Source organism: Stigmatopora argus, chromosome 5 (genome assembly GCF_051989625.1).
Source record: "Stigmatopora argus isolate UIUO_Sarg chromosome 5, RoL_Sarg_1.0, whole genome shotgun sequence".
Lineage (NCBI taxonomy): Eukaryota > Metazoa > Chordata > Actinopteri > Syngnathiformes > Syngnathidae > Stigmatopora > Stigmatopora argus.
This window is the reverse complement of record NC_135391.1, coordinates 3,726,242-3,753,627: the sequence shown is the minus strand read 5'-3', so window position 1 is coordinate 3,753,627 and position 27,386 is coordinate 3,726,242. Positions and strand designations below refer to the sequence as shown.

Genomic DNA, 27,386 nt, shown 5'->3' with positions numbered 1-27,386 from the left:
AACTCTGCAAAGTGGATTTCAAGCCATTTATCCCATAAATATGTTTTTTTCCACCCCCACGTTGTTTTTCTTACAAGAATACACAGTGATTTAACAAATACTTTGAGTTTAAATCAATATTAATTCATTTACCGAGACACTAATCCTCACGAGGGGGTGCTGGAGCACCCTGAAATGTTCTCATTTGATAATAATATAAATTATATTTATAAAATACCAGATATTATGACATCTCAGTTTACTTTTAAGGATTTAGAAGCATAATCTACTCAATAATAGCGGTTAAAGCCCAACCAGATGTGTCTTTGGAAATGTCGCCATGTTTTGGCGATAAAGCGGAGACGAGATGACAGATATTTGGTGTTTTGGTTTGGCAGAAATCCTCTTTTCAAAGTCAAACTCTTCAAACTGTCTAATCCTGCACTGAATGAGAACTGGATTATTAGCCAAACCCGGACCCTCCCCCACCCCCATTGATACGCATCAACGCATTCTAGAGAAGAAAGCGAGAATTCACTGAAACAAAAAGTTGTGTACGTGCTGTGCAAGGAGTTTCGCAAAGCTTCTATGAACATGTTTAACATTTTTTTCACTTTTAGGCTTGGAGAATACTGATTTCATTGCGTTGATGAATGAAAACATTTAAATACAGTAGTATAAAAGAAGACATAAAGCATAAAATATGGCTTGGAAAATGTCATGTTCAGAATTTTGGAGGTTTGAACTGTATCTTTAAAGTTTTTTTACTGTGTTTTTAATGCAAATTTATCACTATCATACAGAGTCGTCTAATATTTTGTTCTTCTTATGTAAGAAAAACTAAATGTACCAATTAAAATACGATTGCTAGCTACAGAATGCTAAGAATACTCTTGTATTAATGAAAATAAAATGAAACTGGTCAATTAAAGCTGGATTTAAATGGCGGTTGAGCGATTATCAAATGTCTTTTGTTGCCTTTTGTGGGCGAAAAAATGTTTTCCTGACTGATAACCTTTGCGACCAATCTTTGAAATAGCCACAAAATGTAAAACGATCTGACCTCTCCCGGTTTAAACGTTCAACGAGCATAAATATTCAACCCAAAAACGAATATACATCAAACTCCAACACACTACGAACTTGCCCAACTTTAAAAAAAACGTCAGTTTTAATAAAACCTTTTGGAAATACGTGGAAACATTTCCTGGCGCTACCAAACGACAAGCGAAAACCCGATTTTTCCATACAGACTGCTTGGTTAATTTACAGCATATGAATTTTCCTCACAAAAGGTCAGTTGAGAAGGTCAGGGCTGCTTTTCAACAGTTCCAACATAAATGACACGGCCTGTTTCCATTTCCATGAAAAAAGCCTCTAAACACAACACTCATGGCGCCGACCATTTACCGCCATTGTCTGTGGGGTTCCATCTTTGTAATCTTCCACTAAAACCGTCCGAGTGTCTTTGTCGCGCGGGAGCAAAACATCTATTGCACATTATTCACGCAACCCCACGGCACAGCTCAATTGGTTATTCCACTCGAAATTAAAACATTTTTCTCGGCGGGATAACAGCAAAGTGTTTTTTTCCCCCCCCATCAAAACCCCCTCCCCACCCCGCCAAACAAAGGCGGCACTTGTTGCGCGTTACACAACAAAAACACGTTGCGTGACGTGAAATGCGGCTTGCATAAATACATCGTGGCGCTCTTCATTAAAAATGTCCGGCGCTAAGGGCTTTTAAAAGTGTTTTTTTCGGCTCACACGCACGTGGGAGGGGGCCGCGTGGGTTCGTACTTGGTGGCCAACCCTTTGAGGGACGGGTGAGGCTTGACGCAAGGCCGAGCGCTAGTAAACACGCCGCTCGCCTTCCTCCTGGTCCGCTTTCTGAGTTTCCTGCTGAATACGTTCTGCCACGACTGTAGCGTCTTGGAGGTCCAGATCCACATGCCGCTGGTGATGCCCACCACCAGCAGCATAAAGATCTTGACCATGAAGACCTCCACGGCGGGGATGGACGTCTTCAAAAGGCACTCGGACTCGGGGCCGCCGCCGTCCTTGCACTTTTTCTCCGTGGCCAGGACGCGCCAGTAGTCCATGTTGAGGCGCTCGTAGAAGTAGCAGGCGATGACGCACGTGGCCGGGACGGTGTAGAGCACGGAGAAGACCCCGATGCGGACCATCAGCTTCTCCAGCTTGTCCGTGTTCTCCCCTTCGGTTTTCATGATCTTGCGGATGTTGAAGAGCGCCACGAAGCCGGACAGGAGGAAGGAAGTGCCCGCCACCAGGTAGCAGGAAAGGGGGATGAGCACAAAAGCCGTGAGAGCTTTGACGTCCATGCTCCCGACATAGCAGACCCCCGTCAGCTCGTCCCCGGCCACCTTCCTCATCACCAGGATCACGATGGTCTTGACGGCCGGGATGGCCCAGGCCGCCAAGTGGAAGTAGCTGCTGTTGGCCTCGATGGCCTCGTGACCCCACTTCTTTCCGGCGGCCAGGAACCAGGTCAGGGTCAGGATGACCCACCAGAGGGAACTGGCCATGCCGAAGTAATACAGGATGAGGAAGACGATAGTGCAGCCCGTGCTCTCCAGACCCTCCCGGATGACGTACTGGACCCCGTCGTCTCGGTCGCAGGCGATCCGGTCGGCCCCAACGAAGAGGCGGACCAGGTAGCCCACCGAGTAAACGCAGTAGGACATGGAGAGGAAGATGATGGGCCTCTCGGGGTACCTGAAGCGCTGGGGGTCGATGAGGAAGGTCAGCACGGTGAAGGCGCTGGAGACGAAGCACAGGATGGACCAGATGGCGATCCACACCAAGGAGAAGCGCTTGTCTCCTTGGCTCCAGTAAACGTCCACTCCGGGGTAACACTTGGGGGCGCACGAGTCGCTCTTCTCCACGTAGTGGAACTTGCCGGATTTGCCGCACGCCTTGCCGCCGTCCGGGTCCTTGGGGCGAGGGTCCGGCCCCATGGCGGGCCGGTGCGGACGGAAATCCGGCGGCTGGGTGTGCGAGACCTTGGGGGGCTCGTCGGAGCCGTTGTTGGGGGCCTCCATGCACAGGTAGTTGGGGTCGTTCTTGGTGGGGAGCCGCGAGCAGTCCAGCGACTCGGGCCAGGGGAATTTAAACTGTTCCAAGATGGGAGAGCACTTGACTTTCACCTGCTCGCACATCACCCGGCAAGCCGGGATGGGGTTGGACACCTGCTCGGTGCACATGGGGGCGTAGAGCGAACAAAGGAAGAAGCGAAGGTGACTGTGGCAACCGAACTGGATCAGCGTGGCGAATTCCTGCAGCTGCATGGCCGCCTCTTTCTGGTTGTCGTGGCCCATCAGGTTGGGCATGCGGGTGCTGTTGTAGCCGATGTCCTTGCACAGAGGGATGGCGATCTGTTGACACTTGCCTTCTCCCGGCCATTCCGGGTCGACGGAGCCGATGGCCGAGCCCCCGCCGATGCGCAGCAGCCCGACGAACAGCGCGAGGTGGAGTCCGGAACTCATTCTGAGCGCTCAAACCACGAGCGAATCGTTCATGGTCACTCGTCAAAGTCTGTCGTTAAACCGGACCAGGGCGTCTGAACTCGGATAAAAACGTAAATCCCACAACGGTCTCCCCCAAAGAGGAGTTTTCCACTCGGAAGGGCGACTTCCAACCCATGTTTGCTCAAGAGTCGCAGCCGGCGCGTCCCAAAACGTGCGAGGACGTCTCCCAGAGGGAAAAGTCAAAGTAATCCATCCCGCGGGATTCCCCCCGTTTGCGTCGTGCTCCGTCCGTTCCGCGTTCAAAGTGTTCAGAAGTTGGGTGTGGGGGAGCCTGACTCAGATCGAGTGCCTTTTTTTTCCTTACAAATCAGGACATCCGACGGCAATAAACATCCTGGCTTGCCACGAGGAAGTGTGGAAGCGCTGAAAAGGCTGGTGGGAGGCGAGATGTCGGAGATGTTGATGCGTTCAGTGGCAGCGCTGGTCTGAGGCGCTCCTCTGCGCTCCTCGCCGCTCCGTCCCGTCCCGGTCCGACCTGCCAAAAGATCCGCCTTCAAAAGGCAGCCACTTAGCATAAGAAAGATGACACTGACACGCGGATTATTTCCTAATCGTGTGGAACAGCTTGTTCATGACTGCTTTTTAAAAGGCTGGGCAAGAAGACAAACTTCACTTTTTAGGGCAATTTGTGGACAAAATCCTGGGAAATGGCACTTGTTTGCTGGAGAATGAACGGCTTGGTCGACCGTTTTACGCATTTTGGGAGGTTTTCATCTTATCGGGGGACGTTAAAACTGAGAAATTGGCACTGGAGACGATGATTAGATTAGATTAAAGTTTATTCACGGTCTCTAGAGCAATTTTTGATTATAAAAAAAAAAATTGACACATTTTTTGGTCATAAAACTCTATTAATGTTTTTTTTTCGGATTATTTTTGATCATTATAAATACATTAATAAATGAACAGAAAGTTGACACATGACTTTTAACCTTTTCTTGAGCAAGTTTTGGTCATTTAAATAAACCAAACACTCACTTTGACACTAAACCCTTAATTTTTGGGTCATAAAAACGTAATCAACACATAAATATATATTATTTTTTTAATTATTATATAATTAACAATTATAAATGAACCATTTCAAGTCACTAAAGTGGGGCAGCAATTAAAAAATTAACCCTTTCTGGGGCAAGTGACTATTTTTGTAATATTTTTTTCGACACTGGCCATTTCAAAAAAAAAATTATGAATCATTTTTCTATTTAAAAAATAATAATAAATGAACCCTTTCAAGGACTATAAAAACTAAAAACCTTTCTTTATGTTAGTGAACATTTTGTGGATTTAAAAATCATAAATTAAAAAAAACGTGGACAAAAGGGTTGCCATTTACTCAAATTCCAGATTTAGTGCATATCAGTGATAGATAATTCAATAATTTTTGTAATATTTTGAACTCCCCACCTCCCATAACATAAAATTGTGTCGCATCATAGCCGTGATTGAAAGGATCCTAAATGTCAAGTCCAGACGACATTTATGATGCCTCCATGCCACCCACATTCAAGGACAAAAAAATGAAACCCCTGCCATTTATTGCCCCCCGTTAAAGCCAAACATTTCTTTTTCGGCGTGAAATTCCCAAAGAACGGGAGTACTAAAACTTCAAAACAGACGTAAAAGACACCGTGCAAATCATGACTGGGATGAGCCTTATAAAAAGCTATTTTACGTCACTTGTTGGCTAAAAAGACGCCGTCCGCTTTCTGCATGTTTATGGCGCCTCATCCAGACTTCACTCATGACCTTGTAACATGTTTTCAAGCCCGAGATTTATCCGCGGTATTCTCTGGCTATGAAATACGGATCACACGTAGCAGCGAAGCCTTAAGTGCATTTTTACAAGAGGACCTAAAGTGCTTTGAGAGGCATTTTAGCAATGTGTCTGTGCAAGATGAGAAACCTGCTAGCACTGTGGCTAAATGGTTTAAGCGCAATCCATCTTAGTGGTGGCATTTCAGCTGTTTGGGCTCAGTGTGTGGATCAGGAACGTATACTACATGTGTGTATATGTGCGTGTATGAAAATAATGCACGTTCCCTGTGGCACTTGTGTTGAAAATGTAAAAATATAACCAGCTATTTGTTTGCAGGGGAGGAAATGTAATGTGTATTGTGATATATAATGGGATATTTACCGAATTTTCCGGACTATAAGTTGCACTTTTTTTCCATAGTTTGGCCTGCGATTAACACTCAAGTGCGATTTATGTTTTTTTCCCCCCACAGCTTTTGATCTATTTGATTTTTTTTTTCTCCCTCTCTGACAACAAACAGCCTGTTTTTTTAAATTATTTTTTTAAAGGCTATAGTTATCTGAAAAACTGTCATGTTAACAAATGCTTATTTAGCTTGGTGTTCTCTATTTGACTATTTTTACTTCAACGTTTGATCCAATAAAATTAAAAAAATGCCCTTCCAAAAACGTAACTTAAACTCCAGTGCGACCTTTTTATATATTTTTTCGTCGTTATTGTGTATTCTTTGCCTGCTGTGACTTATAGTCTGAAAAATATGGTTATATAACTGGCGATAGCTGACAAGTATCATTTTTTTACCATAAATATTTGCCTTTCCCTCCCTCCCCTTTATTGTTTTTACTATAATATATATATATATATATATATATATATATATATATATATATATATATATATATATATATATATATATATATATATATATATATATATATATATATATATATATATATATATATATATATATATATATATATATATATTCTAGCATTCTGATGGAAGAAAATCCCCTCAAAATTGAAATACACCATTTTTGTTTGTAGTTTAACCCTTCCTGATAATGCAATATTTTGGCCTGGTGTGATTTTTAGTCTGAAATACAAGGTTGAAATTTCCCATAATATGTGTGAACGTAAAAAAATACAAAATTAAATTAAATTAAAAAAATATATTACATGTAAAATAGTGCCTGCTGTGACTTATAGTCTGAAAAATACAGTTATATAATAAAGTTTATAACGGGCGACAGCTGACAAGTATCATTTTTTTTACCATAAATATTCGCCTTTTTCCCATCCACTTTATTGTTGTTATTATAATTTTTTTTTTCTTGCTTTCTGATGGAAGAAAATCCCCTCAAAATTGAAATACACATTTTTGGGGGTATTTTAACCATTCATGATAATGCAATAATTTGGTGTGGTGTGATTTTTAGTCTGAAATACAAGTTGAAATTTCCCATATTATACGTAGGCGTAAAAAAATAAAAATAAAATAAAAATAAAAATAAAAATTCACATGTAAAACATACGGTTATATAATAAACTATAAAATATAGTTTGTTCTTGCTTTCTGATGGAATAAAATCCCCTTAAAATTGAAATACACAATTTTTTGGTAATTTAACCCTTCCTGATAATGCAATTATTTGGCCTGGTGTGTTTTTTATTCTGAAATACAAGGTTGAAATTTCCCATATTATGCGTCAACGTAAAAAAAAATTGAATCAAATTAAAAAAATAAAATTCACATGTAAAACAGTAAAGCAAGCTGTCAGTCATTTAACTTCTGACCTGATTTCTTAGCCAAGGCACGTTAAATACTCTAAAAGAAATCCATCTCTCCATTTTTCTTTCTGATCTACATTCTTGTAGGATGAAACTGACAGCATGACTTTGACACATCTTCAAAAGACACGTCTTGTAATAATGAATTGTCTTGGTCGTTTTTTTTCCTTTTTTTCCCCTCCTGTATGCTTCGATCACAATGACAATGATGTCTTTGAAATTTCGACATACACAGCATGAACCAAGTCTCTTTTTTTCCTTTCCTTTTTTTGTTTTACAGTTTCATATTTATATTCCCAATTGTTCCATCCCAGACCCCAATTTCATATACCCTCCACCTCCTATGGATCACCCCCACTTATCAAAAACTTGATTTAATCTCCATCTCGGCAAAATCGGCAACTGTGAGATAATTGTGTAACTAATAAAATGAAAAGAGGCGGTCTTTGATGGCTAAGGCTGAAAAGATATTTTATTTTTTTTGTGTGTGTGGGATTTGCGAGGTGCCATTCTATGGAGCTGGCTGGCTGGCTCCCCTGCTGCTAGGCTCTGGCTCCAAACCGGCCCCCCCACCACACCCCCCCGGCTAATGTTATGGAGAAATCGGAGGAATTTTATGGCTGTCTTTTCCCTCAAACCCCCCCTTTTTTTTTCTTTTGTTCCCTTTGAAGAATGACTTTAGACATTTTATTTACATATTTAACCGCCGATGAAAGAAAAACGCAGGCCGAGAAAAGCCGTTCGGATTTAAAGGGGAAATTCTTCCAATTGGGTTGCAATTTTTCTTGCTTTGAATTCGATAAATTGGGAATTTAGATGATTTTAAAATGATTTGGTGGTTTTTGGGGTGGCTATTGAGTGATTTGTCGTCTATTCCAACATGTGAGGTATGCATGGGGGACACTTTGGACATGTTTGGTATTGTTGGCAGCATTGAAAGGCCGTGTTGATTAAATGTACGGGTGGGGTAAGGCTCTAATCTTCTTAAGCAAGACCCTCCTCTCCTCTTTCACAGTGCACAATGACAAGAAACAACACACTCAGCTGGAGGTGAGAGTATTTGTTCATATGCCCCGCGCATTGTCCACAGATCCTCTTCTCCCCCTCTGATATAATGACTGACATTTTTCTTTTTTTTTCGTGGCTATTGGAGCTCAAGAACCAGAGAGTATTTGGTTTTTTTCTGTTGTAATTTGACCGACTGCAGATGTTTGCTTTTGGGCAAATTTTTTGTTCATTTTGGTCTGAGTTGATGAAGCTTTAAGATGTGGACTAGTTTTCGTTAAAAAAAAAAGGTCAGATGTTTGGAGGAAATGCATACGAGTGGAGTGATTAAATATTAAGCGGGCCGATCGACATCAAAGGCTGCGATATTCATCCTTGTGTGGTTAAAATAGTTGAGGGAAGTGACTTTTTAATGAAGGCTAATTTGCGTTTTTCGTTGAAAAATGGGCTTTGTTTCAGAGAATCACATTTGGTGCTTATATATAAATAATGACAATAAAGGGATTCAATTCAATTATAGATTTGAGCAACTGTTTGCCATGAAAGCCTTTTTCAACGGCAGTTGATTTTGCAATGTAAATGGAAATGATGACTATGTTTAATAAAATGGAAAAACTGAATTTTGTTCATTTTTGAGACGTATATTAAAGGGCAATTATTTAAGGGGGAGTGGCTGCCTCCTTTTTGACAGCAGCATAACTCGGCTATTTGCGATTTGAGTCTATTGATGCATAAGTAATTGCTTTATTTGGTAAAAAAAAAAAGCAGTATAAAATTAAAACACTTTAAAAATGTTGCGGACTTGCAGCAACGTCAGAAACAAAATGGTAGTTCATATCGATGGAAATTTGACCTCTTTTAACTATTCAATGGTTTGCCTCTGCATAGTTGAAACCAAGCTGCCTTCCGGCAGAGGGTGCACGATGAAATTGAAAACATACAGAAGCTTCTTCTGTTAATTTGATCTGCTAAATCTTACATTCACGCCTCTCTACTCTACAAGCAAGCGTAGGAATTCAAAAAACAATAAGTGGGAAAATCTTAAAGCCAGGATTTACATAACGACTATTACCGTTTCTCAGATAGAAACAATTGAAAACTAACTGAACCGCTACATCAATTCCGGTAACGACTCTGTCTGGCTTCCTGGACACCAGCAAAATCAAATCAAGTTAGTTTGGCTCTTTTTTGTCTGATTTCACAAGTGCCTCAGTAAAATCCAACTGATTGAATTCAGTCCACTAACCAATGAGGTAACAGAGGGACTTTAATCTAGCCAATCAAAATGCAAATCTCCACCGTACCCGCCTTTCCTTGCGAAGTCATCAATACCCATTATTACATAAACCTGCGATTAAAAAAAAATCCAAATTTTCCCCCATAAACACTTTTACACTCCGATCTTTTAGACCACATGTGTCAAAGTGGCGGCCCGGGGGCCAAATCTGGCCCGCCACATCATTTTGTGTGGCCCGGGAAAGTATATCATGAGTGCCGACTTTCTGTTTTAGGATCAAATTAAAATGAAGAGTATAGATGTATATTAAATATCCTGATTTTCCACCTTTTAAATCAATAATTGTAATTTTTTAATCATTTTTTCTGTGTTTTTAGTTCAAAAATCATTTTGTAAAACTAAAAATACATAAAAAAGCTAAAAAACATTGTTTTAGATCTATAAAAAAACTGAATATTCAGGGCTTTTAATCCATTTATAAAAAAATATCTAAATATTATATCTAAAATGGTCCGGCCCACGTGAAATCAAGCTGACGTTAAAGCGGCCCACGAAGCTGACACCCTTGTTTTAGACATCACCTATTGATTTAGTAATACTTCCCGCCATTTTGGCTCATTTTCCTTTCCAACCCCAGCTCACCAGAGTCCTCCATGGCCTTTTACGCCATAAAAGCAAGGATTTTTTTTTAGCGTCTGCTCCCGGCGAAGGACACCGACGGCCATATTATTACCCAAGGTCCTTGTGGGGGTACTTGAGTGTGAATTGTTAATCAGGAAGGCCTTCGCTAGCCTAATCCCTCTTTGAGTGGCCGGCCGGAATCGGCGCGTCAGGGGAGACTCCCCACTGCTCCTGGCTCTGGGGGCACCATTCAATAGCACGGCCCTCCTGTCCCATTCCCACAGTCCCTTCACACTGTGCGGCGGAGCCGTGCATGTCTACTCACACACCCACACACACCCACATACACCCACACACACTCACACACACATATGTTCACGCACAAACACAGGCATATCCTGCTCTGTCCAAATTAGATTAGACCCTTCCCTCTCTCCCCAGCAAGGCGCTGTCTTTTCTCTGCCCCGGTCATTTATCCTCCTCTTTTGTCTCGGCTGTATGAAAAGAGAAACAAATTCCCCAACACCTCCTCTTTCAAGAATTCACTGGTTTGGAAAAAGGTTGAAGCAAGGGCGTCTTTTTTAGCCGGCCTGAGGTGATGCTATAATATCATCATCCCCTTTGGTGTGTCGCTTCTAATGATGTGCGGATGAAGGAAGGCTGGCAGGGCGGAGCTTGACCCCGCGCCCAGAACGCCGCCAGCTGTGCGCCACGTCAACCCGTTAGCACGCATCGCCCCCCGAGCCGCTTTGGACGGCGTCGCTTTCCATCGGCGGTGCTTAAGCACCACCGTGGGTCCTGTAACGTCGCTCTTTTTTTGACCTGTAGCGGACGCTGACAAAAATCAAGGCTTGGAGTGAAGTGGTCTTTTGTATGAAGAGCCCCTTCGCCGCCCCCGCCGTTGCGTCTACGCGCAGGGAAACGATCCCAAAAGCGGCAAATTGAGATCAAAGGCAAAATTAAAGCTGACTCGTTCAAAGACAGATAAAAATGAGTCAGCCTGCAGCAATATTTTCTCTATTGATTTCTTCCTTTGCTCGCACTCCGTGGGACGGAGCGCCAATGCCGACACTCTTTGGAGGGGAAAGAGGAAGCGGCTATCAATGCAGACAGGAAAACCTTGTCGTAATCGACGCCAACAGACAGATTTTGCAGCGTTGTGCTCGGGTTCTTAAGTGATTTGTTCCGTTCTCATCAATGTCAAGTCGTAGGGGGGAAATGGGGCGAGCTCGGAATGAGAATGGGAGTGATTGGAAGATCAAAATATGGATTTTTTTGTGTAGGGGACAGAATACAAAACTAATATAGAATAACAAAAGGGAAGATAACAGAAAAGCAGAAGGTGTATTTTTCTTTTTAGGATTTGGGACTGCTTTTATTTAGACAATTTGTTGGAGTTATTTTTGGTACTATTATATATGTGTGTACAATGAAGAAATATTAATCATTATATGTATGTGTGGAATATTAATCATTATATGTATATGTGAAATATTAATCATGATAGATTTATTATCAATACACTTTAAACAAAACAGGGAGACATCATTAACATACTGTGGCTACAACTTGCAAGGAAAATCACTCCCGACTCGCCTTCGTCCAAGATGATTCTAAAGAAACGGCATCTCCCTCTGTCAATTTAGTCGGCGCATAATCAAAACATTTGAGGTAATCTGATTGAAACAATTACATAAGATAACCGAATAACACCATTAAGGTCAAAAAACAACTGCTCATATTAGATCGGAACCAAAAACACCTGCGTAAGAATTTGCACAAGTAAGCATACAAGGTGACCCGAGCGGATCGGAAACCAAAACAACTTTTTACACGAATAAGCATAATAATTTTTTTATAAGGTAAACAGAGCGACCATATTTTTTAAACAATAATGCGAGTATTTTCGGAAGTTGATTCGATTATCGCCATCTGCCGGAATCCAAGTCAAAGCAATTTAAGAGTCCCTTGTAGATCTTCATTGTCAACTCAGATCAACAGTCTCGGCCTGGAACATGGTGTCCTGTTCAGTCAATAGTCCTGAAAACAATTAACTGGCCTCGAAAGCAGCTGTGGGGGGAAAGTGTCCTCAAGCTTACTCGGTCCCAACATAAAGTATAGCACAAATTAAATTATAGCTTCATTACCTATTAAATGCTTAATGAACATATAGTAACATCCCAGAATAAACCCAACAGTATGTGTGATGTATTAATCATTATAAGCTTGACAAACGCTTAGTATAATTGTTACCGAAGGACACTTCCCCCTGCAGCTGGCTCCGAGGACATTTAATTGTTTTGCCCTGGATCCGAGGACATTTAATTGTTTTGCCCTGGATCCGAGGACTGTTGACTTGACACCTCACCCAGACCCTGGATCCGAGGACTATTGGACTTGGATTAAAACCTCGACCCTTCACCCAGTCGCAAGTTCGCAATGAAGATCGGTGAAGGACTCTTAAATTGTTTTGACTTGGATTCCGGAGCAGATGGCGATATCGAATCAAACCTCCGAAAATACTCACAATTGTTTTAAAATAGTGTTGCTCGGTTTACCTGATATACAATTGTTGTTCCGCAGTTGTTTTCGACTTTTGACCTTAATTGTGTTGTTCGGGTTGAACACTTATGCAATTGTTTTGAATAAGATAACCTTAATTCTTTAGATTCTAATGCAACTAAATGGACAGGAGAGGATTGGTTTCTTTAGAATGATCTGTGACGAGGACGAGTCAGGATTGATTCTCACTTGCAAGTAAAACTGGATATATGTTCTCCGATGTCTTTCTTATATTAAAGTATATCTATTAATTAACCTAACACTTTTACAGCGTTTGAGGGTCTAACAATCTGATGGCTTTGACAGCAAAATTAAAAATGGGCAAACAAAAGTGACACGTCGAAGCTGGTGTCACTCTACCGAACGTCACAATTTGGGCACAAAATGTCAGACAGCTTTAATCAAACAAGTGTCACACCACTAAGACATTTTGAAGCCTCATTTGACTCCAAACGCCTTCAGATGTCATTAATCCTGCGTCGGCTTTACTTTTCTTGCTTGTCCATTTGAATAGAAAACAATGCAAGCAGGTAATTTTCGCCCATCTCTACAAAAAAATGGCCCTCCAAAAACAAGAGCAGCCCAAAAAACTGAAACCAGTGATGCCAAAAGGCATCTGGGAAGCAAATCTCCCTCCCTTATAAAGCCTCTCTTTGCAGCATTTGAGTGACAGCTCCACAGCTGTAGCATGTTTGCTTCTAACAAACTGAAGTCTCCACTGGACTAATCCAAAATAATCCATTACACCCATAACAATCGACCAAACACGGATGAAATGCAAACTGACTGCAGCTTGTCCCATAGCGAATAGCACCTCGATAAGCCTCCAGTTTCTTGCACTCAACTCCAGTTAGACTGTTACACTAAACGCAGACAAAGAAGCTCACACACACTGTATGTTGATATACATTTTTTTTCACTGCCTGCTATTTTTAAGTCCCACAATTCACTTGACAGAATTTGGTAGATTGGAATTGGTCATTTTGTTTGTAAAATAAACCAAAAATTCCAAACCAGTTTTAATCTCATTTCAGTTCACTTATCGCAAGTGATTTGGGTTAAGTCTGGCTTTATTCGTCATTTAGTTTCATTGCTACAGAAGCCTATCTCTTAGTAGTTTTTCCAAGAAATTCATTCTCATATTCATTCATTTTTAATTGGTAAATACGTGTCATGTAGGAAATTGCTTCAACACAAAAAATGCTGATATAAACCCCTATTTTTACCCTGACTAAGAACAAATGAGGTAGCGGACAACCCAGTAAAAAATCTGTTGCTTTGACCAAGTAAAAAAATGACGGGTTACCATTTAAAAATACGTAATTAACATCAACATGGGAAACGGCAAAACAATGTTTTAAAGTCCCACTAAAATGATTTTTTAACCACTCATGAAATAAATCTTGTTAGGGTACCGTATTTTCACGACGCATTATAAGGCGCACCCTCAATCAATGACACATTTTATGTTTTTTTCCATATAAAAAGAACACTGGATTATAAGGCGCCCTGTCTATTTTGGAGAAAATTTAAGACTTTTAAGTGCGCCTTATAGTCGTGAAAATATGGTATTCCAAAATAAATGATCAAGACTTCCACAAATCCATAACTATTGAATATATTGTCCGATAAAAATAATATACTGTCATATAAACCGTATATTTATTTATGTTTACCTTTTTCCTTCAGTTTCTATTTACGTTCAATGAGTATTTTTCAACGAATTAAAGGAAATTATACTGTATTTTATGTAAACTGTATATTTAAAGGGATATTTACAAAAATTAGATTTAAAAAAAGATTTACGTTTGAATTCCCCGATTGTCAACAAAGCGATCTTCTCCCACTTCACCAAGCGGTGATAATAATAACCTGCATTTTTGCATGGGGTGATCATTCACAAGTGAAAAAAAAATCCTTTTTACGCAAGCACATCGCCGCAAAGTTTATTGACACAATTCCGTCACATTTCGCTACCCACTGCATTTCTCTGTCCGTTTGGAGTGTCTTTGATTGCAGCACAAAGAGCCAAACACGGCTCGCCATAATCGGCATATCGGATAGTCGTCATCCTTAAAATAGAAAGAAACGCTCCTTCTCCGTCTGCTAGCGGCGATAAACCCCCAAAGCCAAGAAAATGGGCTTCATTGAAGTCAAATGTAGACAAGTAGGGGTTATTTACGATCCCTCATTGTGCAGGATTTCAACAAGGCGCGAAAAGATAAGTAAGGTTGCCGTTTCGGAATTCAACACTATGTTTGAGGGCCTTGGAGGGATTGACTTCATCACAGTGAAACCTGAACATGTTTAAAGACAAGACCGAAGACCGAAGAGAGAAGAGAGACTGTCTGCGGTCTGGTGTTTGTCATTCTTGGGTAATTTTTCTTATTCTGGATCTTTGCGCATTCTTGCACGTCATTCAAGAACAATGAAGCGGAGATGTCAGACAGCTGAACAGAAATCTCAAATGTCTGTCAGCCGACACTAGGGGGGTTACAACAACCCGCAAAATGAACTTTCCGCGTCCGGAATACACGCTCTAGTTCGCCCCGATCTCTTCACCTTGTTGTCGTAAGGTGTGAGCTAACAGGAACCTGCGTTATGTTGGGGAAAATGTTTTCTCATCTGTTCCAAGATATTGTTTCATCACTGTAAGCGCCCTTAGCGGCTTCCTCCTCAGATAGCGTATCGTTTATCTGAAGGCATTCCTCAAGCTCAAATATCAAAACAGCACGAAATAACTTCTTGGTCTTTCCTACTCCTCCCATTCGTAGCTAAAGGGAAATTGTATTTTTGCTAACATGCTAATCAATAACGGTAGACCTGCCCTACTTCTCTTGGTTTCGTACATCATAAAACATAAACCAGCGCGACAACAACAACAACGGCGCTAAAATGTGTGACGACTTAACTTCAAAAAATATCAAGGGAGGACCGTGGAGGAAAACGTGAAGTCAAATAGGAGTCAAAAAGAAATGCTGCGAGAAAGTAAAAAAGCTCTGCATAACATAATGCCTTCACACAAATGGAAGATCTTGTCAAAGCACAGCAACAGCTGTCGCTAACCCAGTTACGGAATGTGCTAGTGGGCTTTATTCCCAACTCGTGCTTTTATTTTTTCATTGCAAGTGCAATAGCTGTTTGATTGCTTTGTATTGTGGTGATCAAAACATGCTCCAGACACAAGATACCCAACTGAAAACTCACGTTACCTTCAATGTAGCCTTTTTACGCAGTTGTTTTGATTTAGGGCTAGTGTATAAATAAAGCGTACTCTTTGACCGAGCAAAAGACATGGTTCAAAAATAAGTCCAAACCAAAGTGATAATTTTTGACAAGCAACATATTCCGTTTCTGTTTGTATTCATTCTTAAAAGCAAACTCTATTGAATCGATGAGGAATCACATTTTTATCATAAAACTCATTGTGACCGGACATCTCGCCGACGGACAATTCGTCGCCGGACACTTCGTCGCCAGACAGTTCATTGACCGGACATTTTGTCACGGGCTAGGGGATAGCGGTTTAGGTTAGTGGTTAGAATTAGGGTTAGGGGATAGTGGTTAAGGTTAGTGGTTAGAATTAGGGTTAGGGGATAGTGGTTAAGGTTAATGGTTAAGGTTAGGGTGATTATAATTTTGAGAGAGAGAGATTACCTGTTTGATCACTTTCAACAAATTATTTATGCAACAAAACAATCGTTTGCGAGGAAGCAACCATTCGACAAAAACGCTCTTCGTCTGGCGACGAAGTGTCCGGCGACAAATTGTCCGTTGACGAAATGTCCGGGTACCAAACTCATCAATTTGTTAAGTATTGTGAGACCTCGAGTTACAAACGAGTTCAGTTTTCATGACAATATCGTCCTCATTTTGGCGGCACGTTAACAGGAGGTTTCCTGGTCTTTGACTGTTGGCGACGTAAGGTCTGTTATTATTATTATTATTTTTTTTAAGTACATTTAACTTTGGTCTTTACTGGTGTCTGTGATTCCATCGTGCATTTTATGACGCTAAGCTTCTTTTCCATGGGAATTGCTATTTTTTGGCCAACCATACAACACGTTGGGTCAGCTGAATGAGCACCGGGGTCACTTAGATTGCCGTTGACTTTCTATTCATGCTTACCTACCTGATCTACAGAGAGTTGTCAGTGCTCGCCCTTTTGAGAAATTGCTCCACACACATTAACGGCTTGTGACAGCAGAAACAGCCTTGGCGACATCTTCATCCCTTTGGTCTTCCTCTGAAGGAAACTGGAAAAGGCACAGATCTTCTTGACATCTCGGCATCTGTGGGAGATGACACACAAACACCAGCTGCCATTTTTGACTGAACATGTCTTGTAGCAATCGTCACTAATGTAATGTGGCCCAAAAATGTTATTGGCCAGCAAAACAGAAATCAACATCAATAAGCAATGTGAAACGCCAAAGAAAATTGTGTTGTTCACAAACCTGGCAACTTTTGACTAATGAAAAAATAATTGTATTGTCTGGCAATGAAAATTCTCTGGAAAGACTGCAACAAAGCGGAATTTATTTTGCCAAATAGCATAAAAACAACTCGATAGATCACTTTAGGTTCTCCTAGAAATGTCAATTCAGATTATTGGCTCACTGGTCCAGTTTCTTTGACAAACAATAGAATTTCATCATATTGCGAGTTATTTAATATTGCTTCAATCCCACAATTTGAATTATTTTTTGGCCTCTCAACACTCAATTGTGATAAAAAAAGCAATCTGTCTTCTTTCAAATCAATGTAAATACAATTGTACTTCCACTGAATGATTTGAAACTGTAACCCAAGCAACTGTCCATCAAATATGTTCATAAATGGATTAAAAGAACTGGATTAAAATCCCTGAATATTCCGTTTTTTTATAGATCTAAAACAATGTTTATTTTAGCTTTTTATATATATATTTTTAGATTTTACAAAATGATTTTTGAACTAAAAACACAGAAAAAATGGATTAAAAAATTACAATTATTGATTTAAAAGGGGGAAACTCAGGATATTTAATATACATCTATTACTCTTCATTTTAATTTGATCCTAAAACAGAAAGTCAGCACTCATGATTTACTTTCTCGGGCCGCACAAAATGATGCGGCGGGGCAGATTTGGCCCCTGGGCCGCCACTTTGACACCTATGATCTACACTATTTGTTCAAGAGAATCTTTCCCTGAAAGAGTGACTGAGCATTTTTGTTTGTGTATACGTTGGTTTTAGGCATTTTTCAGTCCTCCTCGGTGAGAAGTTTCAGTTTTCTATCTCTCCCTTTAAGCGAAGGTCTGGAAAATCAAGACATTTTTGAATGAACTAAAGAAAACTCGGCATCTGAGTCTTACTCTGAGTCCAGTCTTGCCACTTTCTTTGTATCGTGGCGTGTTCTTTCAGACAAGAATACAGCTATGCTAATCCCACAGACGTAACACCAGGTGTCATCTCCTACGGCTATTTCTTTGGTTTATTGAGGTCCTTACAGGTGGAAATTCGAGATAAAAGCTTTTTTTTTTTAAATCAGGTTCCCAACGGCCCATGCAAACGATCACCCAGCAAGCGTGCTAAATCCTCCTCGCAACAATGGAGCTACATGTAAAGTTAAATGGTTCTGGCCACACGCTGCTATGACACAAGCCGAGAAATGTAAATAATGACATCACCAAAGCAACATCAAGTTTTCAGCAGCCAACACTCGCCAGGTGACCCTGAAAAGCGAAAGCCGAACGCAAGTAGCAACACGCCAGCGAGATCCAGTCGAACTCACAAAGCTGGGTATTTTGGCATAAACGTGCTCAAGCATGTTAGCAAAAACACCAGGAAAAATACTTTAAATTGTGTATGTCTGGGGGATATTATACTGTAGTCTGCTTTAAAGAGTTTTTTTTTTTACTGTCAGCCACGCATTGAAAACCGACTTCTTCAAAAAGTTCTGTCAAATGGCACCAATTGTTGCTTAGCGATAAATTTACCGGGCGGAATTAGATTTTGTAATACCCTGGAGCAGGAAATCCCCGCGTTGAAGTCCAGTGGGCGTGTGGAATTGTATTCCTTTCATATGTGGAATAATGACAACGCAATTTCAGCCTAAATTTGAATTTAACTTCATTGCTCTTTAACAAAACAAATGGCTGAGTGTTAAGACCTACCATATGTATACATGTATATCTATGTATGTATATCTATGTATATATATATATATATATATATATATATATATATATATATATATATATATATATATATATATATATATATATATATGTATATATATATATGTATATATATGTATATATATATATATATATATATATATATATATATATATGTATATATATGTATATGTATATATGTATATATACATATATACATACACAGATGTACATGTATACATACGGTAGGTCTTAACACAGCCATTTGTTTTGTTAAAGAGCAATGAAGTTAAATTCAAATTTAGGCTGAAATTGCGGTGTCATTTTCAGGCATATATATATATATATATATATACACACTTATATATATATATATATATATATATATATATATATATATATATATATACATATATATATATATATATATATATATATATATATATATATATATATATATAGCAACACACTTATTTATTTATTCATGTATTTATTTATTAATTAACTTACTTATTACCTATCTATTTATGTCTAAAATGCCTTTCATATATCTGCATTCTCACCCTCTTGCTACTGTGACAATGAAATTTTCCAAATACGGGATGAATAAAATTATCCAATCCAATTTCAAAGACGGCCCACAACATTCACATCTAGTGGCGGTCAAACCGAAAGATAAAAGAACCCTCCAATGCTTAATTGAGTTTAGTTCACGTGCGTCTTAAATATAGAATTTCTCATTCCATCTCTCCTTACTGGCACGAATGAAGTCAAAACATTAAAATGATTAATAGCAAAAAACCTCATTAGATACCCAGGGACAGACTTCAATTGGTGGGGCGCACAAATAAATGGCATCCTGTTTATTTGAAGTGATTATACTGGGTTTGTTCCCATCTGCCTCGTGGGAGGAAGGCGAGTCTCTGGTACAGATGCTGTTTGTCACAAGTCAGAATGGCGAGCCAACTGAAATAGAACAATGCACCCTCCAAGCCTGCATCCTATTTCACAGGGAACACGGTCTAGGTTGTTCCATTTTAGCCAGGAAAGTCGTGTCATGCTTCCGTAGCATGATGATATTTTAGTTCCAGTCTCTTTGAAGTAGGCCAGACAATAACGCACGCCGTTGCTTTGCCACAAACGGTTGGCTTAATCTAAAGGATTTAGGATGTCGATAAAATCCTTTTATTCCAGACTGAATTTTAATGTGTTACACGCAGAGTACAGTCTCTCTAATACACATGTGTCAAAGTGGCGGCCCAGGGGCCAAATCTGGCCCGCCGCATCGTTTTGTGTGGCCCGGGAAAGTAAATCATGAGTGCTGACTTTCTGCTTTAGGATCAAATTAAAATGAAGAGTATAGATGTATATTAAATTTCCTGATTTTCCCACTTTTAAATCAATTGTCATTTTTTAATCCATTTTTTCTGTGTTTTTAGTTCAAAAATCATTTTGTAAAATCTAAAAATATGTTTAAAAAAAAGCTAAGATAAACATTGTTTTAGATCGATAAAAAACGGAATGTTCAGGGCTTTTAATCCAGTTCTTTTAATCCATTTATAAAAAAATCTAAATATCATATCTAAAATGGTCCGCCCCACGTGAAATCAAGTTGACGTTAAAGCGGCCCGCGAACCAACCCGAGTCTGACACCCTTGCTCTAATATATTCTGTGATTTCAACATGAAGCGTTTTCTCGATGTTTATTGCAAACATGTTTGGATTCAAGCCACTTTGCAAGAGGATAAAAGGGAGACATAAATTAGGATGTGACAATACTGTTATTGTGTTGGTTTTGTTTTAATTTGTGGTCCCAGATGTTGGCAGACTGACGCAATCTCACTCCAAAGAAAATTGCAGCTGGAACTAACTGGTGTCTTCTGGTGCCCAAAAACAACACAATATACAATAGATAAATGGTGAAAAGAATGGTAGAAATGAGTTGATGTGAGCTTGTGAGTGTTTCTAATTTTACTCAAGTCTACATAACCTACATCAAGGGTGTCAAACTCGAGTTAGTTTGCGGGCCGCATTAACGTCAACTCACTTTCATGTGGGCCGGACCATTTTAGATATAATATTTAGATTTTTTTAAAAATCGGTTTATTGTTATTATTATTATTACATTATTAATATGATTGATTGTGGGTAATGAAGTTTTATTCCGAGAAAGGGTGCCATTGGCTATCGGTGTTGTGTACACGAGTATACTTCAATCCGCAGAAAGCCCTCTTTTTGCCTGTGTATGCGCGTTGTGCGTTTCCTGGTCGATGCTAGGACAAACTCGTCTGAATAAATCGTTCAGTGCTCATAGATATCTGTTATACACGAAAGAGATGCGACAAAAATGATAAACAGCCTCTCATGTCATGGCCACCTGGCTTGGTCGCATCTCGAAATTTTGATCGTATCTCGGGCGAATTATTCGATCAAAATTGTCATCGTACTTCGAGCATGTCGTAGGTAGAGCTGATCGTAGATCGAGGTACCACTGTATTACCATTTCGGCTAGCTCGAGCAGCTTCTCGCTACCGATCGGCAGTGAAAGAATTTGTTGAGCCGGATTCGGCGTTGGAAGTTGAGCTTCTCTGTAATTACAACCCAGTCCTAAAAGCAAATACCAAGCCCTAGCAACCTCAGCCCGGAGACGCGGAGAAAAGGGGGCTATAGTGCAGAGCAAGACTTGAAAAAAGCGAGGCAAGAAACGCCACAGAGAGCGACCCCGCTACGACCCCGGCTCGGCAACAATCGTCCCCTGCCAGCTGGAGCCAGGGTTACGGGCGAGAGCGAGGGGCCGGGCGGGATCCCCTCCGATTTATGACTGACTATAAGGCCCCTGAAAGAAACCCAATCACCCAGGATTCCTGCGCAGCATGACTCTGGCTGGAGAGAAAAGATAACCCAGGAGAGTGTGGGACCGGCGGAGACCACGGTTCGTCCACAGGCAATGACATGGGGGGGCGGGGGACGACCGAGGGGGAGGGCCGGCGGGCATTGGCTCCATTATCTCCACGTTTCCTCAGTGAGCGTGATATCATGACGGCAGATGACCGCCCAAAAACCCGTCGTCTGAACTCCCGTTCTGGCCCATATCGCACGACCTGGAATTACACGCGCGGCGCTAATTGCTGGATCTGTGTAATTAGTAGAAATGTAATTGCTTATTACATTTCAACCTGCTATCAGCGTGGAGTGGGCAAAAGAGAAGCGGGAGGAGAGTAGGGCATGAAAAGAAAGGGAGAAGGCAGCTGTCTTTTAAAGCGGGGTAAGCCGCGCTCCGAGCTACCCCGCTGATCCATTAGCATATCTGAATGATCCCGTTCCCGCACAGCCACCGCCACGCTGCAAGGTGGCACATCTGAAGGAGGCGCCCTTTGAATGCGCTTGCAAGCTGGGGAAACTCTTATTTTTTAAGCCCTTTGAAAATAGCGAGACAACTCCATATTTGAGAAGCCAACAAAAATAAAAGTGTATGGGGGAAAAGGAAAGAAAGTTTTCCATGTTGAAGGGGGGGTGGCGCGCTGAGTTTTACAAGCTATTTGATGCCGGATACTTAATAATTCACTTGATGCTACAAGCGGCGGCGTGGAAAAATACTCGCGCACAACAATGGCGTTCATCGCCTGTGCATTGTCAAAAGGCGTGTGACGAGATCTCGATCAGGAAGCGGAATTTGGCTTTTATTTGAGCATTTCGAGAGGGAAGTTCAATTGAGAAATGTAGGGTAACATAATCATTGACTCACGCTAAAATAAGGAAAGCACGAGTATCACAATTTGGAGGCCAGGAAAACTAAATTTAATGATGAAGTAGTCATTAAAGGATTTCCTGCAGCGAAATCAAATGATGCCAATAATAATAAAGTTTTTTTATCGGCAGTTTGAAATGATTTCTAAATGTAATATTGGTGCAGATTTTGTAGTTAAGTTGAGGTTCTATGAGAAGCTAAAGGGATTGACTGTAAAATGATAGCAGGCCAAATTTGGGACACAAATTCACCCCAAAAATTCATAATAAAAGCCTTTCTTGGCTGCCTTGGCTCCGCCCACTAGAATTTTTTTAATAGAAGATATCACACAGCCAGGGGCTAGTATGCCAACTATTTATGTTCTATTCTTTTGTTGCAATGTGGTTGTTCTGTCATTATATTAACATGTTTTAGGTAGAGTCGCACTAGAATGCTAGAAATGATCATCAATTCTGGTTGTGATGTCACAACCAGAATTGATTTGTGATGTCACAACCAGAATTGCTAACCTTAAGATGGCGTTGCCAATGCATTTTTTCATGTGGAATAACTAAGAGATTTTTCAAAACTACCACCTTTCTACCAAAAGTGTACCAACAAAAAATCCTGGTTTTAACATTTTTAAACAATAACAAGTTAGTTCGGCAGCCGCTTTAAATAAAGGCATAAATGTAACATATTTACCATTCAGTAGTCGACTGAGATCCGACGATTTAAGAGTCAAAGATGCTTCCATGTCAGGCACTCTCAATCTCGTCATAAGTTTCACCTATGCAGAGGCAAACCGTAACAAAAGTTATTTTCACGGCACAATTCACAAGTTATTTAAGATTATTTCAGTCATCAAGGTGTGCAACTATGATGAAAATTTTATTTTAAAACTTATTTTCCTCGACTTTGCAACATTTATTCACGCCGAATGAACACTTTAGCATTTTTGTTCCCCGTTCTATCGGGCAAATGTGTCAGAGCTTAGCGTTTGTCTCTCTTTTTGATCAGCCTTGAAGTTGCTCTCCCTTCAGCCACAAAGCGAGCTTCTATTGACTGGTTCCAGGCAGCGTATTGATGGTTCCATAATTTGGGCACAGGAACACAAAAAGGCAAACCCCCGCTGGGCTCAGCACGACAGCCCAGTCAGCAGGGAGGCTTGCATTTATTAGCCTGGGAGAGAAGCTCCTGCAGAATTAAAGCATATTCACCCGTCCATTGATCTCTGTCATGAAAACAATACTCGCCTCCATCTTTGGTAGAGCACAATTCGAGGTAAATCTCGGGACACCAAAAAGACACGCCAAAACTTAACCGGGACGGAATGATAGAACACAATCCCGTCATTTTCACGATGGATGCTCCCGTCAAATTTCGTAGATGATGATGACTACAAATTGTTTTTTGGTGATTATAGGATTAAAAAAATGTCGATTTTAGGATACGCTTCCTCATGTCACTTCCGTTTTTGGCTTTGACCTCGTTTTCATATTAATAATGGATGACAGATTGTGTATCCTGGCTCTAAAGAGATCATTGTCAAAGGTAATTAGAGCATTGTTTTGTCTCAGCTTAATTGGCTGGCAATAGTCTTCATCACAAGGTATGGCTTCTCTTATGGTTTGCGACATGTGAGTTTGTAGACTAAACCTGTAATTACCGCTTGCTTTTGGATGGATCATCTGAAATTTACATTTGTGTGAACTGCTTCAAGTCAAGATGAATACTTTTGAGGCATATTGTTCCGGACATGCAATGTGTAACACTACTTTTATAGTACACGGAGTATTTACATGAATTAAAGGTGTCACAAACTGCAGGTTGTGCAAAAGTGGAGCGAACCATAACCGTAGGCATATATATATATATATATATATATATATATATATATATATATATATATATATATATATATATATATATATATATAGCAACACACTTATTTATTTATTCATGTATTTATTTATTAATTAACTTACTTATTACCTATCTATTTATGTCTAAAATGCCTTTCATATATCTGCATTCTCACCCTCTTACCGTAACCAAAATGGCGCCGTTCAAGTGGCAGCCGGTGGCGGTAGCTCCGTCCACTCTTGCTCGTTTTGTGTTTTTGCTGCTTTTCTGTCTTAATGATTTGATTTGGTGATTCTTAATGATCCCATTTACTTTCATTTGCTTTGTACTTTGTGCTTTTGCTTTGTTGTTCTGTGGCCTTGGCGACTGTACCGTCTAACTTATAACTATGCCTTTTCTTGCTACTGTCACAATGAAATTTCCCGAATACGGGATGAATAAAGTTATCCAATCCAATCCAATCCAAAGGAACTTGGGCCAAACTCAAATGCAATATATTTGATTTACAAAACACAAACTAACAAAAATACAAAACGACAAGTGTATCGAACCGAAGATTGGAAGAAAAATGACGTGAAATGATGAGATTTAAGTGCTTATTTCAGCGGTTTTCATATTACATGAAATCGAAGTTGTTTGGGGTACATGGAATTCAATTGTTTAGCATTTAAAAAAAACCAAAACATTTTAGCTTACAGGTTAGCAGAGAGCCATATCCACGCAACAAAAGAAACAAATGTTGCTCGGGAGCCATAGGTTCTCAACCCCTGCTTTAGAGACTGGCTTCAAGATAATACAAATAAATATAAAAAATAAGATAAATAAATACAGTAATCCCTCGATTATCGCGTCTTCACTTATTGCGAACTACTTCGCGATTTTTCTATTTATTATCATTATTTTTTCTTTTTTTAAAGTTCATAAAAATGTGAAAATCCATGCTGAAACTCATAAGCAGAAGCCACTCTTGCTACTGAAGTTAAAAAAGTTATATTCATATTAAGGGTGACGCTACCTCGCGATTTTTCAATTATCGCGGCCATGTCTGGTCTACATTAACCGCGATATTCGAGGGATTACTGCAGTCATTTTGATTGTTCTACCAGTTTTGGGTTGAAAAAAATCTGCTATAAATAGCCCAAATTCAGCAATATAGCCAATTTCTATTTGTTTCTATTCAGCACAAACAGATGTGACCGTTGAACCGAGGAATTGGCAGAATTTGCGACTGTCCAGTCTGCTTCCAAAGACACCAAGCTGCAATGTCAACACAGGCCACCACAAGAAAGTCAATGTCACACTTCACACATGGTCGAAAGAAGCGATACGTCTCATTATGCCACCAAGAGCTTCCTTTGTCAAGCGGTTTTTGATGTGGAGAAGGGGAAGGCTTGACGAAGACTTGGCGGCCTGGTATGAGGCCTGCTGCTGCTGCCACCTTTGAAGTCGCTGTCGGGACAAGGTCTTTCATATTTACGGGAAAGGCAGGAAAACTCGAGGGAAGTCTCTGATTGGCACGCTGTTGTTTGGTGCAATAAATGGCGTGAGCTAATCGCCGCTCGCCCGACTCGTCAACCTACGTGCGGCGGCCCCGGGAGTTTTGACAAGACTGCTTGGCGTGCACTTTTTTTTTCCAGGCTCCTCCGACATGAAACTCCTTTTAATCTATTCTTGCAAAAAGCCATTCAAACATCTTACATAAATTATGCTCTTAGCATTAGAATCAAAGGCAAATGCCAGCCCTCCTCACGCAAGCGGTGAACTTTTTGATGGACAGTTATTGCATTCTGGCTTGGGGAAGTGTCTCCTAATTCCAAAGACGACTTTGAAACTTGACTGCCTGGTTTCTTTCATAGAGAACAAAGTCCTAACCTATATTTTTGGGGAGAAGAACTTACTATGTGATGCCAAAAAAACAAAAACAAAAATAATCCTCAACTCAACCAGGTAAAATTTACATGAGACGTGACATTGTGAAATAGGACATTATAGTCAATGGAGCGTGTACTTTGGAATACTACAAATTGCTCAATTTTCATCATCAGCGATACAGTAAATAACCGCATACTTAAAACCAGACTGGATCTAAACCATGCTGATTTGCTGTAAACCAAAGCATTTGTAAAGTCATCAAGAATTGGGCAAGTTAAGATTATTTTTGTGGAGAAAATCACACTTCATTGCCAGAGGTCATGTGACCGAGACCGGGGGGCAATGCGCATCATTGGCTGGGCCGGGGCTGAATAATATATTTTGACGAGATTATCAATATTTTAAGTTGAACACTATTAAAATAGGTCTGTGTATGTCTATCGATCCAGCTAGAACACTTGCTATCTAGCTAAGCTAATGGTGTAGTACAGCACATGTGTCAAAGTGGCGGCCTGGGGGCCAAATCTGGCCCGCCGCATCATTTTGTGCGACCCGAGAAAGTAAATCATGAGTGCCGACTTTCTGTTTTAGGATCAAATTAAAATGAAGATTATAGATGTATATTATATTTCCTGATTTCCCCCCTTTTAAATCAATAACAGCAATTTTTAAATCATTTTTTTCAGTTTTTAGTTAAAAAATCATTTAGTAAAATCTAAAAATACTTAAAAATATTTTCTATTTCCCACTTTAATATGGAACATAATTAAGGAAAAATGTGGTTTCCTTTTGCAATGAAAAACAAATGATTAAATAAATGATTTTCCCTTACTAAGAAAAAAAAGCTCATATAAACCTTGTTTTAGATCTATAAAAAACTGAATATTCAGGGCTTTTGATCCAGTTCTTTTAATCAATTTATTTTTTAAAAAATCTAAATATTATATCTAAAATGGCCCAGCCCACACAAAACCGAGTTGACGTTAATGCGGCCCGCGAAGCAACCCGATTCTGACACCCTTGTGATTTGTCTATTTCACCTATTTACTCTTTCTGTGAGCACTTTAACATACTGTATTTAACCTGCTGTCATTGTGCTTTTTATTCCATCTATAACCCTTGAACGTAAAGCCATCAAACAATTTAAGGCTTACATTGTGTACATTGCGATTTTGTTGTTCGTTCAGATGCTTCTGTTCGGTGAGAGCCTAAGGATGATTTATATGTTTGAGTTCAATCAAATTCAATACTATGGAGT

At 40.1% G+C, this 27,386-nt stretch overlaps 2 protein-coding genes across 2 annotated transcripts in view; both read right to left on the bottom strand.

Moving 5' to 3' along the window:
* Positions 1-1,620: 1,620 nt before the first annotated feature.
* fzd10 (frizzled class receptor 10) lies at positions 1,621-3,485 on the bottom strand. The gene has a single exon (XM_077600247.1). It carries the CDS (start codon positions 3,483-3,485, stop codon positions 1,743-1,745), a length of 1,743 nt encoding a protein of 580 aa, XP_077456373.1. The 3' UTR covers positions 1,621-1,742.
* Positions 3,486-16,731: 13,246 nt separating this feature from the next.
* Positions 16,732-27,386, bottom strand: part of glt1d1 (glycosyltransferase 1 domain containing 1) — a 73,602-nt gene continuing 62,947 nt past the window's right edge. Inside the window, exons 13-14 of the mRNA XM_077600249.1 lie at positions 23,096-23,180; positions 16,732-16,793 (exon numbers count right to left, since the gene is read on the bottom strand). Of these exons, the coding sequence (XP_077456375.1) occupies positions 23,177-23,180 (4 nt within the window). The 3' untranslated portion in view covers positions 16,732-16,793; positions 23,096-23,176. The remainder of the gene's footprint in view (positions 16,794-23,095; positions 23,181-27,386) is intronic.

Coding starts and splice junctions, on each gene's coding strand:
- fzd10 (XM_077600247.1), bottom strand. CDS start 3,485: ATGAGTTCCGGACTCCACCTCGCGCTGTTCGTCGGGCTGCTGCGCATC.